Source organism: Asterias rubens, chromosome 1 (genome assembly GCF_902459465.1).
Source record: "Asterias rubens chromosome 1, eAstRub1.3, whole genome shotgun sequence".
Taxonomy (NCBI): Eukaryota; Metazoa; Echinodermata; class Asteroidea; order Forcipulatida; family Asteriidae; genus Asterias; species Asterias rubens.
In genome coordinates this window covers 4,054,477-4,071,759 of record NC_047062.1, presented here as the reverse complement: position 1 = coordinate 4,071,759, position 17,283 = coordinate 4,054,477, and the positions used below count along the sequence as shown (strand labels likewise).

Here is a 17,283-nt window from a genome sequence, read left to right as displayed (position 1 = left end):
TTGTTAGCTAAAGCATTTTATTATTTTTTTTTTACATTCCACCATGTTCAATATGGTCCCCACAGGTTCGCTCACCGCCGATCATGTTAGCACCGATCTGTGCACTTTTAAGTTTAAGGCAACTAAAGCTCTTGTTTTGAAGTATCAAAAAGGTTCTTCTGCGCTTATGTGAAGCGTCCACACCATAGTTTGACCCATTCCTGTTGAGGCTATGACCTTGTAACCCCTCTCCTCAAGCAAGTCCAGAACCAGTCTTGGAAGATATTCTGTTCTCCATTCTGTGCTGTTCGTGACAATGAAAATGAACAAAAAGTAGACCAAGTTAAGCAAGTACATTTCTTCTTCCTGTCTAAAAAAAATGCAGCCATTATGAGTGAAGATAGTCACATGACCTAGGGAAACGAGACAATCCCCTTCTCTGCTGTGTGTACTGGGGTCTTTCACGTGCGTTGACAGTTTTTATAACAACACACAGGACCTACAGCTTTACGTCCCATCCGAAGGACAAAGCAATGGTTAAGTGTCTTGCTTAAGGACACAGGTGTCATGACCGGGACTCGAACCCACACTCTGCTGGTATATCTTCTGATTGGGAACCACAGGTATAACCTCTGAATGGGGACCAAGTGGTATATCATCTAAGCCAAATTTCATAGAGCTGCTTAACAGCTGATGTTGTACTTACAGTACAGTTTCCATTTTATAGTGCTGCTTACCGCAAGCAAGCACACGAACAGGCATGCTAACCTTTCGGTGCTTACTACACCAACAAAAAGATGTACGTAACAATACAAATACATGGTGAACGTGCAAGATGGCCGCCTAATTTTGCTGCAAATCGGTGAAATACGCTTACACCTTTGCAAATGTTTCTGCTACTATACTTCAGAAGGCACAAAAATTTGCTCAATAGGCTCCCTTTAAACCTTTATCACGCTGTCACCATCTTGGTCATGGTCCATGTTACCAGTAACAGTAATGAATGCTAATATTCATTGTGCATAATGGCACCAGACTATTATTTGGTCCAGCCTCAGTTTGGTTACAATGAGTTGGAATGGAGTAAAATCAAGATGGCCAGACCGTGATAAAGGTCTATAGCAACCAATGCTGATTGCTAAACGTAAGACCAATTCTGCAATAACAGTCAGTGAAACTCATTGTAAACTCTGATTCTCACAGAACTAATTTATTGAATATTAAATTGTTACTCTTTAGAAAATACATCTTATATAAAAGTACTGGAAAACTACTAGTGCAGAAACACATTTTTGAATACCATTAAAACACTATAAATACACTTAGTGCTACAAACTGCACCGACAAAAATCCCATTGTTCATAATTGACATGGGTATAATTGCAAATGTCAAAGTTACAAACAAATCCTGCCAACACCAACTAACACATGTACAAATAAAATTATATTCTGCATGATCTATGTACAGTTTAAAAGAATTCAAGAACTTTCAGTGATTTTGTGGAATGATAAACTATTTGGTTTGCGGTAACACCATGTGTGTATCTAATTGCCAGGTAGAGTTTGTTCTTTAAAAACTCTCTCTCTATTTTCTACTGTAACCATGGAGTAGATTTATCGAATTCGGGAGACTTCTCAGTTCTGAAAAAAAACTGTCCTGCTTTTTAACTACTACCCGGGAGGAAGGTATAGAAAATTGGCTAGGACTACTACTTTATTAATTTTGTTTTTTTACCCATACACCGATGTGTGTTAGCACTGTATACTCAGTACTTCCCCCCCCCCCCCCCCCCCGAGTCCTGTGAAAAACTATCACAGGCATGTTACTCGGGTGGGATTCAGTACTTCCCCCCCCCCCCCCCCGAGTCCTGTGAAAAACTATCACAGGCATGTTACTCGGGTGGGATTCGAACCCACGACCCTTGCAACTTTAGCTTAAAGGATCGTAATGAACTGCACCACCGCGAAGTGAGTTCATAAATTGGTCTCAATGTTTCGACTAGTTAGCTCTGGTCATTGTCAGGAGACAAATTACTTCACATTATTTAGTTTTCAGGCATTTTAACTCAAGATCATGATTGTGTCATTTTGGATATTTGTCAGAAAGCGAAGACCATTTTGTAAAACAGACTTCAAGAAGTATTCTACACACACAGATTGATACTTATTCACACAGACTATTATGCTAATTCTATACCGACACATAAACACAGACACAAAGCCAAACAGTGTTAAATTGTGTTCCCTTGTTTGTATCTATAAACATCATTGTATTAATTTTGGTTTTTACCCGTACACACCTATGTATGTTAGCACTGTATATTCAGTACTTTCCTAAGCTCTGTGAACAAAATCACAGGTATATTACTCGGGTGGGATTCAAACCCACGACCTTTTCAATTCCATGTATAGAGGCCATTTTATTGGAATAGTAAGGGAAATTTCTCACACAAAAAGAACAATTTCCTATTCAGCCTTGTTGGTGGCCTTTGTACAACTATGTGCTGAAGACTTCAGTTGCTCTTTTTTCTGTTGCTGGTATTTTATGCAAATAATACGGACTTCCCACATTTATGTATTAACTGCAAAAGTCACTGAATCATAATCCTGAACAGCAGACTCAATTGAACTGTCTTTCTCCCATTGACAAAGCACAGGCTGGAATTTCATCTTTGATAGGGCAAGACCATTTTCATTTTGCAAATTTTCCATTTGAAGTCTATGGGAATCTTGTCAAGGGGGGCACCAAGGCCAAGACATGGGGCAACAGAGTACATGGCCTCTTGTGTAATTCCAGGCCTGGGTGTACTAGTACAATCTGCATAATTTTCTAAATTTGTTCTTCCAGACTTCCTGGTCCATTCATTGCGTTACTGTCTGATGTGTCCGGCTTACGTAAGGTCCAAATCATTGTCTGACCGGCCCCTGATTGGCTGACCACTCTGTAGCCCCGCCTCTCTAGTTTGTTCAGGACCAATCGTGGTATTTCCTCTGTGCAATACTCCTTGCTAAAAAGACAAAGTAAAAAACAATTTTTCTGTAAGTACTCTTGAAAAGAAAAATTAAATACGGAAATGACATTGTTGGAAACTTGCACTTCAAATAATACATAATTTTTGAATTTGTTGAGGGGTGTATTCACCAATCATGAGTGTCTCTACTGGACACCCTTTTACAAGTTTGGACACCCTGTTTCATCTGTAATTTACATAAAATGTATTGTCAGATACTAATTTGGACACCCAGTTTTGAAATTTCCTGCAAATTTTGACACCACCCTTATACTTAATCCTGACTAAAACCATGGATGTATTCTTACCTGACAAATTTGTATAGCAATAGGGAAGTACAGGTCTTCAATAAAAAATTATATGAAGCCATCAGTTTTTTTCATTAACTTATCAAGGCTAAAGCTCAAATTTTGGATTCCAAGCTTTTAATAGTTCCATAAAATTGCCTCTGAGCAACCTACCAGCCTACCTGCCTAATAAATATAAACTATTCATTAGGCCTGAGTTTTCTGTAAAAAGTGAGGGTATACATTTGCTAACTCCTAAACAAATTAATGAACCTGGTAAAAAACAGTGCAGCTGTTGATAATGTATAACATTTTGAGAACGATTCCTCCTAAGAAATGTGGCTTTAGAGAAAAGGATTTTAAAAATGTGCATTTTAAGAAAAGTTTCTTGCAGAAATGATTTTCAGATTGTTTATTCCAATTACAGACACGTAGCTGCTCAAGATATTCAGTGATATCTCAAAAACACTAGCACCTTTTGAAATGAAATGTTCACAGATTACTTAGATTTGTTAAATTTTATAAAGGATGAAATCGAGCAGTTCGATAAACCAAATGTACAGTACTTTGACTTAGTTAATTCTTCTTTTATGGCGCCACTTTTCAGTACGATTGCCAAGTTTTAAATTGTTATTTACAAACAACAAATTTCAAAAAAAGGAAATCATCTAAAGAAACAATAGTCTTTTTGTCTCGTATATTTACCTGTTTAAGTAAATGTTCAGTGCCTTCCATAACTGCAGTGAGTAGTTTCCATTTTGTGTGAACGGCTGTTTTGTTTATAGAATGAAGGTATAAAATGCATCCCGACATTCCGTAATATGAATTATTAGAACAATTATTCAGAGAGCTTATTTCACCTGCGGTTTCAAGTCAATAAGGGATGATGTAAACGTAGCTATTTTTCTTTTAAAAAATTGTCACAAATTGCAATAAAAATGTCATAATTTCAGAGTCTTGGCTGGTGTGCCTTCTACACTTTATGTCTGACATGAGGTGAATGTTTACAATAATACTTGATTAGTGTGCTGTGATAGGTAAGGCAGGTAGGCAAGAAGGTCGGAGGTGAAAGTTCAGTTAAAGAAAGGAACTTGCTGACAGGAAATGTTAAAAGTTAAATTAAAATAAATTAAAAAGGAGACAGTCTAAACCGTGAACAGAAAATGAATGAGCAAGAGATAGGTGTACGAGACTCAATAAATCTTTGGGAAATTAAATAAGCGGATAAGGGATTTATTTCATTGTCTTTGTTGGGTTTGGGTAAGAATATTTTAAATACAGCCTTTTGAGCTAAATGCATTCCAAACAATGCAATTGCTGGAAGCCTAGGCCTGGAATTTCATATTATTTTGACAATTAGGAAATCTGAAAGTCTATGGGAAACAATTAACAGGGCACCAAGTGCCAATACCAGGCCATGCCATCTGTGTAATTCCAGACATATGCTTGTGACTAACTACAAAATTATTACAGCAAGTGCCAAGGACTTCTGTTGTGTATGGAACTTTACGTACAAATTATTTCCCATCTGCTTGACGAGTTTAGCTCCGAGGTAGTTCATTAGCTCTGGATCAGAATGCTCATCACCACATATTGTAGGACCACACTCCTGGGAATCAGAGAGAAAAACTATTTTCAATATGTGATGTGAAAAAACAAGTAAGTGTACCCTTTCGCTCCTTGCCATCACATTAAAAGTTTTTCCAATGGAGGTATTTTTGTCATTTAGCCTTTCTCCAAGGCTATTTCAACACAACAAACATGAACAGGTTAGTTACCTGTTCATGTTTGTTGTGTTGTCATTTAGCCTTACCTGTTCATGTTTGTTGTGTTGTCATTTAGCCTTCGAGAAAGACTCTGCTAGGGTCGAAACGTCAGGCCATTAACTATTTTTTTAATTTATACCCTCGGTCCATTTGGTTGGTTAGTTGTTTGCAACAGCTAATTCTATTTTCTCACCAGTAAAAAGTGTTGAAACATAGGCGTGACACGCGAGCTTGCACCTGCACTTATAAGACAGTTTCTTCATACCTATTGGTTGAGAGCATTGGCTGTAACAGTTGTGTCACATCACGCGATACACGTGATGCGCACAGCAATGTTTTTTGACCGAAAAGGTATTCTTATGAATGGGGGGATAACTTTCCGTATGGCGCCACCACTTTTTCACTTATTTTTACAAAAAGGGATATCTCATTGAGGGTAATAAGATTTATTATTTCATATCGAATAAGATATATTATTTCATATCGAATGAAAAAGTGGTGGCGCCATGCGGAAACTTTTCCTGAATGGGAATCAAAGTGTGTTGAATCGGTTTTCATCTAGTGGTTTAAATTAAATTCATCGCCTGGTTCTTGATTATTTACCTCGACTTCGTCTCGGTAAAATCAAGAACCAGGCCTCGGCGGGTTTAAACATCTAGTTGAAAACCTCTTCACCACACATTTATTCCCTTATTATTATTATAGTAAAAGTAAAGGATAACTTTCCGTATGGCGCCACCACTTTTTCACTCATTTTTACAAAAAGGGATATATCAATCAGGTTAATTAGATACTAAATTATTTTATTTCGAATGAAAAAGTGGTGGCGCCATACGGAAACTTTTCCAAAGTAAAGTTAGTATAGCATGGAGGTAGAACCTCCATGTCCATGGATGGTGTATGCAAGCAAGCAGTGCACTGACTGAGCAGCTGCAAAAAGAGGTTTACTTACGAGTCTTATTTGCGTGCTCACAAATATGTAGGGCATTTTGACATCAAGCCGTAGTACTGTAGAATAGCCGGAAAATGGGTAGAACGGTTGAGATCTTAGAAACGGTGTCTTAGAAGTAGGCAGAAATAGAAATTCCAATCAAAGAGCTGGACCCAGCTGCTCAGTTCCACTGATGATGTTGGTGTTGTCCGTCCAGGGGTTTCCTAGTGTTTTTTGTGAATAGTGATAGGGCGCCGCCAGCGGTGAAAAATATATCCAGTGTCTAAATGCCAGTGTTGTCGTATTATAAATTTAGTGGTCACTAAGAAGAGTGCCAGACTATTTACTCCTATGCCTGGATCGCTGGATCGTGATGGATCGTTCAGCTGGTGGTTCGTGGTCCGAGGGTGAACGTGTGTTTTGTAAATGTTTATTTTACGCTTTTTATGATGTTTAAGAACTTGCATGTTAAGGATTTCTTTGCCTTGGGGGTGGGAATTTTTGTGGGTGTTTGTGGCGCTGTGCTGTCCAGCCGATGGCGTCGACCAACAGCTTCGTCGACAGAATTGAGATTGGAAAAGTTGACCGAGTCCGTTGTGGGATTGCAGCAAGAATGGAGGGAGTTTCGAGAAGCAGTCGGGTCGGGAGGTGCTACCAGCTTGAAGAGGGTCAACTCGGGGTTTATCTCAATACATGCAAGCAGTGGAGAAGAAGACGATGATTTCTTTGAAGAGGCTTATGAAGGGTGAGCTTTTTAATTCGGAACTTGTGCACTTGTTATTTTAAAACAGGGCTTTAAAAATAAAAAATAAATTATAATATTAATATTTATATTAATAAAAACTGTATTAAAATGTACTAAAGTAGTGTAGACTGTAGATAAAGTTTGGAAAAGTTTCCGTATGGCGCCACCACTTTTTCATTCGAAATAAAATAATATAGTAATAGTATCTAATTTACCTGATTGATATATCCCTTTTTGTAAAAATTAGTGAAATGAGTGGTGGCGCCATGCGGAAAGTTATCCTAAAGTTTAAACATGTTTGATATTTAAAATAAAGGCGAAGTGGTGCTGGGCCTAAAAGCTAAACTAAACTTAAGTCTACTTTAGTTTGATGGAAACCAGTCACCCCCCCCCCCACCCCCAGCAAAACTAACTACAAAGTCGGCCACTCACACACAAACTTGCCTCTCTCAGTCGAAGTCTACAATGTATGTCTCTGTGTGCTATTGCCATCGCATCACTATAGTTGACTCCCAAATGGTGGGCGTGGCACATTCGCTGCTTGCAAGGCTAGGGTCAATAGCCAAGGTCAACTGTGCCTCATGTACTTTAAAATAAAACAGGCCAATGCCTTTTTTTATACTTCATTTTCGTCCATTTAATTCCTTTACTTTTTTACTTCAGGTTTACCACTCCACCCGTCGCTCTACTTTACAAAGATGCAGAGGAGACGACAGAGTTTGAAGGAGAAACGGACCTTGAGCTGTTGGCATTCCTGAGGGAAATTGACAAGTTATTCCTGGGTACAGAAGAGGAACACGAAACGGCCCTTGAGAAATTATTGGCAAAGAGGTTACAGGTATACATTGCTTTATGATAGAACCTTACCTAGCTGGGATTATTATACACATATTGACTGGCAAAGAGGTAACTAGTGTACGTCTATTCCCCTGAGCTGAGGGACTTTGAGTGACCAGAAGACCGAAGAAGATCGAGGGAAATACGTCCCTCTTCTGGTCACTCACAGGCCTAGGGGAATAGACGTGTACTAGTTACCGAATTATGCCAGTCAATATGTGTTTTATAACACACCTCGGTCTTAAATGTGTTAAATGTGAAATAAGAAAAGAAATATTAGTTCACCTCACGTGACCGTGTTTCAGCCAACCAGAATACAGAACAAGCCAGACGTGTGTTATCTTGGCCACACGTTAGGACCCATCTTTTGAGAAGTTAATTAGTTGTTATTCGCAGGCGCAGTAACCATTTTAAACCAAATTAATGTGATCACAAAGCTCTAAAATGTACTTGCTTTTATCTGGGTTAAAGTGCCAACCCGCCCGTAGGGGACTGCACCTGCAAAAGCAGACTAGTTAGCTTCACAAAAAATGGGTCCCGACGTATGGCCAAGGATTCAGCTTGGCCACAAATGTGGGGCTTGGATTAACATAAAAACCCTTGGTCAATTTTTGTTTACCTTTTTTTCCTGAACATTTCAATTGCATCCAATTTGGTACAGTTGAAATGTTTTTACACTTGGCACGTTATAGTTCTTAGGTCTAAGGTACGTGACCAATAGCCATGATTATTGTATCGAGGTAAAATCATACTCTAGTGTAGCTCCCAAAACGATTATTTTAGTTTTTGCTGACTGTCGTGTCCCCCCCCCCCCCACATATGGACTGTACACTACATAATATGCAGGTAAAGCAAGGTAAGTGGTGTGTCATGGCCGAGTGGTTATAAGAACACCGGATTCAAGCTTTGGTGTGTGACCAGCAGAGTGTGGGTTCGAACCCGGGGTCGTGACACTTGCTACGTAAAATTGGGGAGGTAGTGCTTTCTGCTCTATTGGCCAGGCTTCAGACTGATGATACCCAAGCCTACATCTGTATGGACTGTAAAAGGGGCAACCCTGTTTCAGCCCTAGGAGTAGTGGCAACAGCCTCTGGGAAAAAAATAATTGTAGCCCACACCTTGAAGTGGCCTTCAGGCCTTGTGAGTCTGGCGACTTTCATCAAAACAAAATCAAAAAGTGTGTGTGAAGTGATGCTCTTGAAACTCATCATTAGCCATAGCTGCTGCTACCACTTCGTTGGTTTTGTTAATGGTTTGTGTCTTTGTTTTGATGGGGTTGGTTTTGTTTAGGGTTTGTTTCTTTCTTTTCAAGGATTTGGGTACTTTTTGTAACACAAAACACAATGTCCACAGATTTACATTAAACTTACAGGGTTTGAAGATAATGATGGTAGAAAGCGTACCTTAAAATATAGATGCTGAGGTGCTGCAGATTCTGGGAAATGAGTAAAACAATGTCATCAACATACGTTTTTACATGCTAAAATAATGTTCGTCTCATGATCAGTGAGACGAAAATTATTTTCATGACATTGTTTTACTCATTTCTCAAAAACTACAGCACCTCAGCAAGTAATGTTTTCAGGGATGCTTTCTGCTATCATTATCTTCAAACTGAGTAAGTTTAGTGTAAATCTGTGAAAATTGTGTTTTTTGTCCCACAAATAGTACATAGACCTTTTAATGGGGTTGAATGAGGGTTGAAATTCTGAAGGTTTTTATGATAGTGATTGTGTGCATTGGTTTTTTTGTTTTTTTGTTTTTTTTAATTATTAATGGGCAGATTTTGTTTTCCATTTTGATCTCACAGTACTCAAGCAATGTGCATTTCATGTGGAGGCTTGCTAAAGCGCACTTCCTGGCTTCAGATATTGCTACTAAGAATGGAGATGACGCCACCAAGAAAAAGCTGGTATTTGAGGGTGAGATAATAATAAATATGCAGTTGTTATAATATAGCATCCCGGTGGCTTTTAAAGACACTGGACACTATTGGTAATTGTCAAAGAGACCAGTCTTCTCACTTGCTGAATCTCAACATATGCTTAAAATAAAAAAACTGTGAAAATTTGAGCTCAATCCGTCATCGAAGTTGCGAGATAATAATGAAAGAAAAAACATTATTGTCACACAACGTTGTGTGCTTTCAGATGCTTGATTTTGAGACCTCAACTTCTAAATCTGAGGTCTCAAAATCAAATTCGTCACTTCAGAGGGAGCCGTTTCTCACAATCAACCTCTCACAATCAACCTCTCCCCATTACACGTTACCAAATTAGGTTTTACATGTATGCTAATAAATATCTTGATTAGTTACCAGTTGTGTCCACTGCCTTTAACAAGTAACTTTATTTGGTAAAAGTAGCACTTTTAGGGGGGATATTTCATTGACATTGTCCTTTTAAATTTGTGTGTGGTGGTAGCTTGTTTTTGTGTGTGGTGGTAGGCAACCCGTCTTGACCTTTGACATTCACCAGTTAGAGTGTGCCCTTTTGATTTGTGTTGTATTAATTTGGTGATTGTGCTGTGCTAGTAGTATCATTTGAATTGCCACTCACATACTTATTAAATCTGTTGCAGACGAGCTTAATTATAATTTACATTTAGACGTCCTTCGGTGGATACATTTTATTTTATTTTATTTGGCCGATGCTCATCCGTTAGTAGATGGAGGATAGTTCAGTCTCCTGACGATGACTAGAGCAAGCTAGTCGAAACGTTGAGACCAATTTTACGAACTGACTCCCCGGCAGTACAGTTTATCACAATCCAATAAGCTAAAGTAGTAGTCCCAGCCTATTTCTATACCATCCCCCCGGGTAATAGTTAAAAAGCAGGACAGTTCTTTTCAGAACTGAGAAGTCTCCCGAACCCCCGAACATCTACTCCGCGATAGTAGAATAAAGCAAGACAGTTCTCTAAGAACAAACTCTACCTGGCAAGTAGATACACACATGGTGTTACCGCAAACCAAATATATATTGATACCTCACCATGCAATGCCTCAAATCCTATATAGGATAGCTCTTCCAACCCTCCACTTCACAAACAGGGGTACCACTAGAAGCAAACTTTGATCAAGATATTTTCACTTTTAGCTGAAGCTGTTTCTCTACTTCTAATTGTCTTTTAGGTAAAGACTATGCATTTCAAGCTATCGCTATTGAGGATCAGAGTGCCGATGCCCATAAGTGGTACGGCCTCTTGATCGGACTGGCAACAGACTACGTCTCAAACCAAGAGAGGATTAAACTAGGGTATGGCTTCAAGGTAATGTTCGTTTCACTCCTTAGTGGTGACAACAAGATTACCGGATTAATAAAAGCACTTTTCAGTGTTCCATTTTACTCGGTATTTGAAATTAAAAAGTTGTACCCCACTTAAGGTGATCCCCAGGCTGCTGATTCCCATGTTGTATCGTGATCCCTGGCTACACTTCAGCTAACAGTTTTGCAGGACTTCTTATTGGCACCCTGAGCATAGGTTTTGACAAAATAGCTCTTTACCAAAAGCTCAGTTGGTAGAGGGCCACATTAACTTGGAAATCAAACGGTGCAGATTGAGTCGTGGTTAAGACACTTGTTTCTTGAAGCTAGACACTTGACCATTATATCTGCGTCCTTCAGATGGGAAGTAAAGACATGGTTCTTGTGTGTTGTGTTATGTATTTCATTAACCCACTGTACTTATCGTAAAGAGAAGGGATTCGCTCCAGTGTTCCTGATTTGATTGGCAGCATATTCTGTCACAGCACCTTGTAAACCATGACAAGGTGCTGCAAAAGGAATTGTTCTCATACTTCAAAGCGTAGCTCCATATACCTTGCAGGAAAAGTACTGAGCGCTCTCTGGGAGGGCCATCAGGTGTGATTAAGTGCCAATTAGGATTATTCAGGCATGCAACTCTTCCGCGTTTCCGCGGAATTCCGTTTTTTTAACAGTGTACAATTACAATCATGTAAAATAAGCCTAGTACATACTAAAAATGCACCTAAGAGCATAATAAACCTCAACATTTTCTAGGCTACCATTGTGGGTATCATGTCCCGTGGCGTTTCGGCTGCCTCGCTCCGCAATTGCCTTGTGCCTTTGAAAATTTTCCTTTTTTTTTTTCAACGGGCAGTTGCATGCCTGATTATTATCACCAATAGTAAACATTATTTTCACACAGGAGCATATGTTGAAAGCCTTGGAACTTCGGCCCAGTGACCCGTATCTTTATAACTACTACGGCAGATACGTCTACGAGGTAAATTTCGGTTTCTGTTATTAAACAACATCTAATAGTTTCCTAGGTGTTGCTTTATCTTTATGTTAATATTATTTTGATCAATATCAAAAAATTGTTCTAGCAATTCTCACATCTTGATGTCACAGCGTTTCAATTTTTCTTAAATTTTTCTTACAATGTTTGACACCAGATTGCTACGCTGAGTTGGATTTTACGCAAGGCTGCTTCGGCCCTCTACGGTGAGCCCCCATCTGGAACGATAGACGAAGCCCTGGAAAATTTCCTGAAAGCAGAAAAACTGCAACCAGAATTCTTCAGTACAAATGCACTCTACGTTGGAAAGGTGAGTAGCGGAACAAAGTTCTACAATGGACTTAATTTGATTCATCAATTTTTTTTGTAGTTATAACTTTCTTTTGTTTCAACCAGTTTTGGAGGACAAATGATGATAGTAGAAAACATCCCTTGAAATATTTCTGTCTGAAGTTTCATATTTTATGAGAAATAAATAATAATATTTTGCATTTGGAGTTTATCGCTCAGTGAGCGTTTTATTCATTTTTGTTTTGGCATCGATGCAATGCAAAATATTTAGTTTTTCACTATTCTCTCGTGACCCAGATGGCCGATCGTTCTAGAACTTCTTCAGGTTTGTCAGTTTATGTATATGATGGATTACATAAAGTGGGTACACTGCCAGCAACTTGTTTGCTAGCAAAACCAATTCTGTAATGTTCCTTTAACTTTTTACTTGGAATTGTGCCTAATGCCTTTATTGAGGACTTGTTTCTTTCATATAACTCCCAGGGTCTTATAAAGACAGATTATAATGCATTGCTGAGAGACCTTTCAACTCTCTAGGATGCTTTCCTTTTTTCTTTAGACTGAAAATTATTACCGCACTGGCAACAGTAAAACTCTTCTTTTTGTTTTCTTTCTTTTTTTTGAGCAAACTGGTTTTCTAGAAATACAAATTATTGACAAACTATTCTCGTCTTTGAGAAACAAGTTATTTCTCACTAAAATATTTGAATAGGTTTTCGAGATCTCAGAATTTGATTTGCAGGTCTCAATTTTAAGCAACTGAAAGCACACAACTTTGTGTGACAAGTGTTTTTTCTTCCATTATTATCTCGCAGCTTTGGCGACCAAATGAATTCAATTATTCAAAGGTTTGTTATTTTGTGCACATGTTGAGATACACCAAGTGAGAAGACTGGTCTATGACAATTACCGAAGAAGTCTAGTGTCTTTCATTTACTTGAAGGCCTAAAATCAATTATCTGTTAGAGCTAACAAAGTCAATTGAATTTAATTTTGTCTCACCATTAAGTGTTACCTCCAAAAGAGAGACACCAAGAAGGCAGTGGAGTGGTTCCAGAAGACGCTTAACATTCCAGGGAGCTCGGCTGATGTAAGTACTGATTTTCAAATCTGCTTTATAGCTCTTTAGGTCTAGTACCATTGTGATAACTGCTCTAGCTCGTTAGGTCTAGTACCATTGTCATAATTGCTCTAGCTCTTTAGGTCTAGTACCATTGTCATAACTGCTCTAGCTCTTTAGGGCTAGTACCATTGTCATAACTGCTCTAGCTCTTTAGGTCTAGTACCGTTGTCATAACTGCTCTAGCTCTTAGGTCTAGTACCATTGTCATTACTGCTCTAGCTTTTTAGGTCTAGTACCATTGCCATAACTACTCTAGCTCTTTAGGTCTAGTACCATTGTCATAACTGCTCTAGCTCTTTAGGGCTAGTACCATTGTCATAACTGCTCTAGCTCTTTAGGTCTAGTACCATTGTCATAACTGCTCTAGCTCTTTAGGTCTAGTACCAATGCCATAACTGCTCTAGCTCTTTAGGTCTAGTACCATTGCCATAACTGCTCTAGCTCTTAAGGTCTAGTACCATTGTCATAACTGCTCTAGCTCTTTAGGTCGAGTACCGTTGTTATAACTGCTCTAGCTCTTAGGTCTAGTACCATTGTCATAACTGCTCTAGCTTTTTAGGTCTAGTACCATTGCCATAACTGCTCTAGCTCTTTAGGTCTAGTACCATTGTCATAACTGCTCTAGCTCTTTAGGTCTAGTACCAATGCACTAACTGCTCTAGCTCTTTAGGTCTAGTACCATTGCCATAACTGCTCTAGCTCTTAAGGTCTAGTACCATTGTCATAACTGCTCTAGCTCTTTAGGTCTAGTACCGTTGTCATAACTGCTCTAGCTCTTTAGGTCTAGTACCATTGTCATAACTGCTCTAGCTATTTAGGTCTAGTACCATTGCCATAACTGCTCTAGCTCTTTAGGTCTAGTACCATTGTCATAACTGCTCTAGCTCTTTAAGGCTAGTACCATTGTAATAACTGCTCTAGCTCTTTAGGTCTAGTACCATTGTCATAACTGCTCTAGCTCTTTAGGTCTAGTACCATTGTCATAACTGCTCTAGCTCTTTAGGTCTAGTACCAATGCCATAACTGCTCTAGCTCTTTAGGTCTAGTACCATTGCCATAATTGCTCTAGCTCTTAAGGTCTAGTACCATTGTCATAACTGCTCTAGCTCTTTAGGTCTATTACCGTTGTCATAACTGCTCTAGCTCTTAGGTCTAGTACCATTGTCATAACTGCTCTAGCTTTTTAGGACTAGTACCATTGCCATAACTGCTCTAGCTCTTTAGGTCTAGTACCATTGTCATAACTGCTCTAGCTCTTTAGGTCTAGTACCAATGCACTAACTGCTCTAGCTCTTTAGGTCTAGTACCATTGCCATAACTGCTCTAGCTCTTAAGGTCTAGTACCATTGTCATAACTGCTCTAGCTCTTTAGGTCTAGTACCGTTGTCATAACTGCTCTAGCTCTTTAGGTCTAGTACCATTGTCATAACTGCTCTAGCTCTTTAGGTCTAGTACCATTGTCATAACTGCTCTAGCTCTTTAGGTCTAGTACCATTGCCATAACTGCTCTAGCTCTTTAGGTCTAGTACCAATGCCATAACTGCTCTAGCTCTTTAGGTCCAGTACCATTGTCATAACTGCTCTAGCTCTTTAGGTCTAGTACCGTTGTCATAACTGCTCTAGCTCTTTAGGTCCAGTACCATTGTCATAACTGCTCTAGCTCTTTAGGTCTAGTACCATTGTCATATCTGCTCTAGCTCTTTAGGTCTTGTACCATTGTCATAACTGCTCTAGCTCTTTAGGTCTAGTACCATTGTCATAACTGCTCTAGCTCTTTAGGTCTAGTACCATTGTCATAACTGCTCTAGCTCTTTAGGTCTAGTACCAATGCCATAACTGCTCTAGCTCTTTAGGTCCAGTACCATTGTCATAACTGCTCTAGCTCTTTAGGTCGGCTGTCAATGCCATAACCAGGCCTGGAATTTTTGTTAGGGCAAGGCCACTTTGGCCTTGGATCAAGCCAAATTTTGAAGGGCACCAAGGCCAGTATAAAAGGGCACCAAGGCCAAAAGTTTCAAAATAAAGAAGGCGAGCTGGTAAGTTATCGAAGGGGTCACTAGCCTTAAAGTAAATTTAAAAATTGTCCAGTGGAACAGATTTTATGAATAAGATATTGATAAATCATATCTTATTTATAAAGAAACCAAACAATTTTGTGAAAGAAGACAAGTAAGAGATAAAAAAAGGAACTTTTTTCAAAGACCAACTCAACCGATTCAAGGCAACATGTTCCTTTTTTTCCAGCTCTAATTTTGGTAGGCCTGCAGGTTTTAAAAACAGCTCTTTACCATTGTCACAAAGTTGGATATTTTAATAAAAGATGCTACTTTTAAAAATTCAAACTTGGCCTTTGCTTTCTCAACAACAAAAACACAGCATCTAATTTTAAACTGTCTGTTTTAGTTGACTGGTACTGAAATAAGTTTACCGAAAAGTTCCTTGCTTCATCTGTTTTGCAGGAGTTGAAATCAAAAGAAGAGGCTCAGCTGTACCTCAGGAAGTATACATAAACAGGAGACAATGGAAAGCCTTTCCTTCAGGTCTGTTGTTTCTTCCATTTTGAAGTTGATTCTTAGTAAATTTGTCCGAAACGATTGTTTAGATTCCAAACGCCTTTGTCATGGATGTGTTGATTAGTGATTGGGATTGGCTTCTTGACTCTGCAAGAACTAGAAGTGATGTCATAGCCATGCAGAAATATCTCCTTTATTTTTTATTTTTTTTTTTTAATCGTCACTTGAAACTGGACATTCAACCAGGTCAAAGGTGAGATGTGGTTAAAGCATGTGGGCACAAATGGTTATTGTTAACGAACAGGTTGCACTTCATTTGACCCAAAATATGCATACAATAACAAACCTGTGGATCAATCGATCTTCGGAGTCACAAGATTATAGCTTTTTGTTTTGTTACATTTTAAAAATAATATCAAACATCAGGTTGTGAACACAATACCTCGATCAAAACCAACTGTTTTAATTATTTATCAAACACAAGAGCATTTTTTAAAGCAAATTTTCATGAGAGAAGTTTTTCACCATGACCATCAAATAATTCATGTGTAAATCTGTGAAAATTGATATCTTTAGCCATTATGATCACCATGCAACAAGTGAAGGATTTAAAGCTAATTCTTTCATTGTTGATTTATTCATTAAAAACATCACATGACAGCTAAGGGCTGAAGTGTTGGCAACATTTTGTACTTCAAGTCAAAAAGGTACAAAGGAAAGCTAATATTTTAAAGCAGACAAACCACTAAATGTGCGCTAGGCACAAATAAAGACTAGAAATTAAAAAAGAAATCTTGAAAAGAAAGAAGGAGAAAAAGTGCATTAGATACAAATAAAGCGGTACTCGCGACTGGACTTTGCAATAAAAAGTCACACTTTCTTTCAACACTAGGCACACTCGCACCCAGGCCTACATGTAGTTGCTATGTCAAGTGGTTCGGGGCAAGCTTTTGCAAAGTTGCACCCTTCCACAGTTTTGTTTAAAGCCATTGGACCCTTTCGGTACAGAACAACAACAAAAAGTTCACAGATTTACAAATAACTTACAGTGTTTACAGAAGGCAATGGTGCAAGACTTCTCTTGAAATATTATTCCATGAAATGCTTTACTTTTTGAGAAAACAGTAAAACAATATCAATTCTCGATATCGAGAATTACGGATTTATTTTAAACACATGTCATGACACTGCGAAACGTGCCGATACAAGGGTGGGTTTTCCCATTATTTTCTCCCGACTCCGATGACCGATTGAGCCTAAATTTTCACAGGTTTGTTATTTTATATAGAAGTTTTGATACAGGGCCTTGGACAATACTGTTTACCAAAAGTGTCCAATGGCTTTAAATATGTATAAATCACAATTGTACCAGGCTTTGCCTTCACCATAAGCCTTTTTTAGATATGGCGGAAACAATGCTTCCATAAGCCTTTTTTTTGATATGGCGGAAACGATGCTTCAAGGTTTGGGTTAATGTGTTTACACCCAAACCAAACAACACTCCTATGGCGTCCGCCATATCTCCAAAAGGCTTATT

General features: G+C 38.6%; 2 protein-coding genes across 3 annotated transcripts; one reads left to right on the top strand and one right to left on the bottom strand.

The window, feature by feature from the left end:
* Window positions 1–8: 8 nt before the first annotated feature.
* Window positions 9–6,200, bottom strand: LOC117289112 (GTP cyclohydrolase 1 feedback regulatory protein-like). 2 transcript variants are annotated; one of them, XM_033770092.1, is made up of 3 exons: window positions 5,996–6,200; window positions 4,792–4,886; window positions 9–283 (listed from the first exon to the last, which is right to left on the bottom strand). In XM_033770092.1, exons 1-3 carry the CDS (start codon window positions 6,029–6,031, stop codon window positions 145–147), a joined length of 270 nt encoding a protein of 89 aa, XP_033625983.1. In that variant the 5' UTR covers window positions 6,032–6,200; the 3' UTR covers window positions 9–144. The 2 variants fall into 2 exon arrangements, with proteins under 2 accessions (XP_033625983.1, XP_033625976.1); XM_033770085.1 differs by lacking the exon at window positions 9–283 and adding an exon at window positions 1,842–2,987.
* Window positions 6,201–6,342: 142 nt separating this feature from the next.
* On the top strand, window positions 6,343–16,719 carry LOC117294033 (regulator of microtubule dynamics protein 3-like). The gene is made up of 8 exons (XM_033776549.1): window positions 6,343–6,719; window positions 7,383–7,557; window positions 9,367–9,478; window positions 10,690–10,826; window positions 11,727–11,804; window positions 11,977–12,129; window positions 13,120–13,200; window positions 15,693–16,719. Exons 1-8 carry the CDS (start codon window positions 6,421–6,423, stop codon window positions 15,741–15,743), a joined length of 1,086 nt encoding a protein of 361 aa, XP_033632440.1. The 5' UTR covers window positions 6,343–6,420; the 3' UTR covers window positions 15,744–16,719.
* Window positions 16,720–17,283: the final 564 nt, after the last annotated feature.

What these genes read in the sequence shown, in the direction of transcription:
- LOC117289112 (XM_033770085.1), bottom strand. Translation starts at nt 6,031, where the DNA reads ATGCCCTACATATTTGTGAGCACGCAAATAAGACTC. An exon ending in TGAGCACGCAAATAAGACTC is followed by an intron (nt 4,887 to 5,995) that starts GTAAGTAAACCT and finishes TCTGATTCCCAG; the next exon opens with GAGTGTGGTCCTACAATATG. An exon ending in AAGCAGATGGGAAATAATTT is followed by an intron (nt 2,988 to 4,791) that starts GTACGTAAAGTT and finishes TTGTCTTTTTAG; the next exon opens with CAAGGAGTATTGCACAGAGG.
- LOC117294033 (XM_033776549.1), top strand. Translation starts at nt 6,421, where the DNA reads ATGATGTTTAAGAACTTGCATGTTAAGGATTTCTTTGCCTTGGGGGTG. An exon ending in TATTGGCAAAGAGGTTACAG is followed by an intron (nt 7,558 to 9,366) that starts GTATACATTGCT and finishes TTGATCTCACAG; the next exon opens with TACTCAAGCAATGTGCATTT. An exon ending in AACTAGGGTATGGCTTCAAG is followed by an intron (nt 10,827 to 11,726) that starts GTAATGTTCGTT and finishes ATTTTCACACAG; the next exon opens with GAGCATATGTTGAAAGCCTT.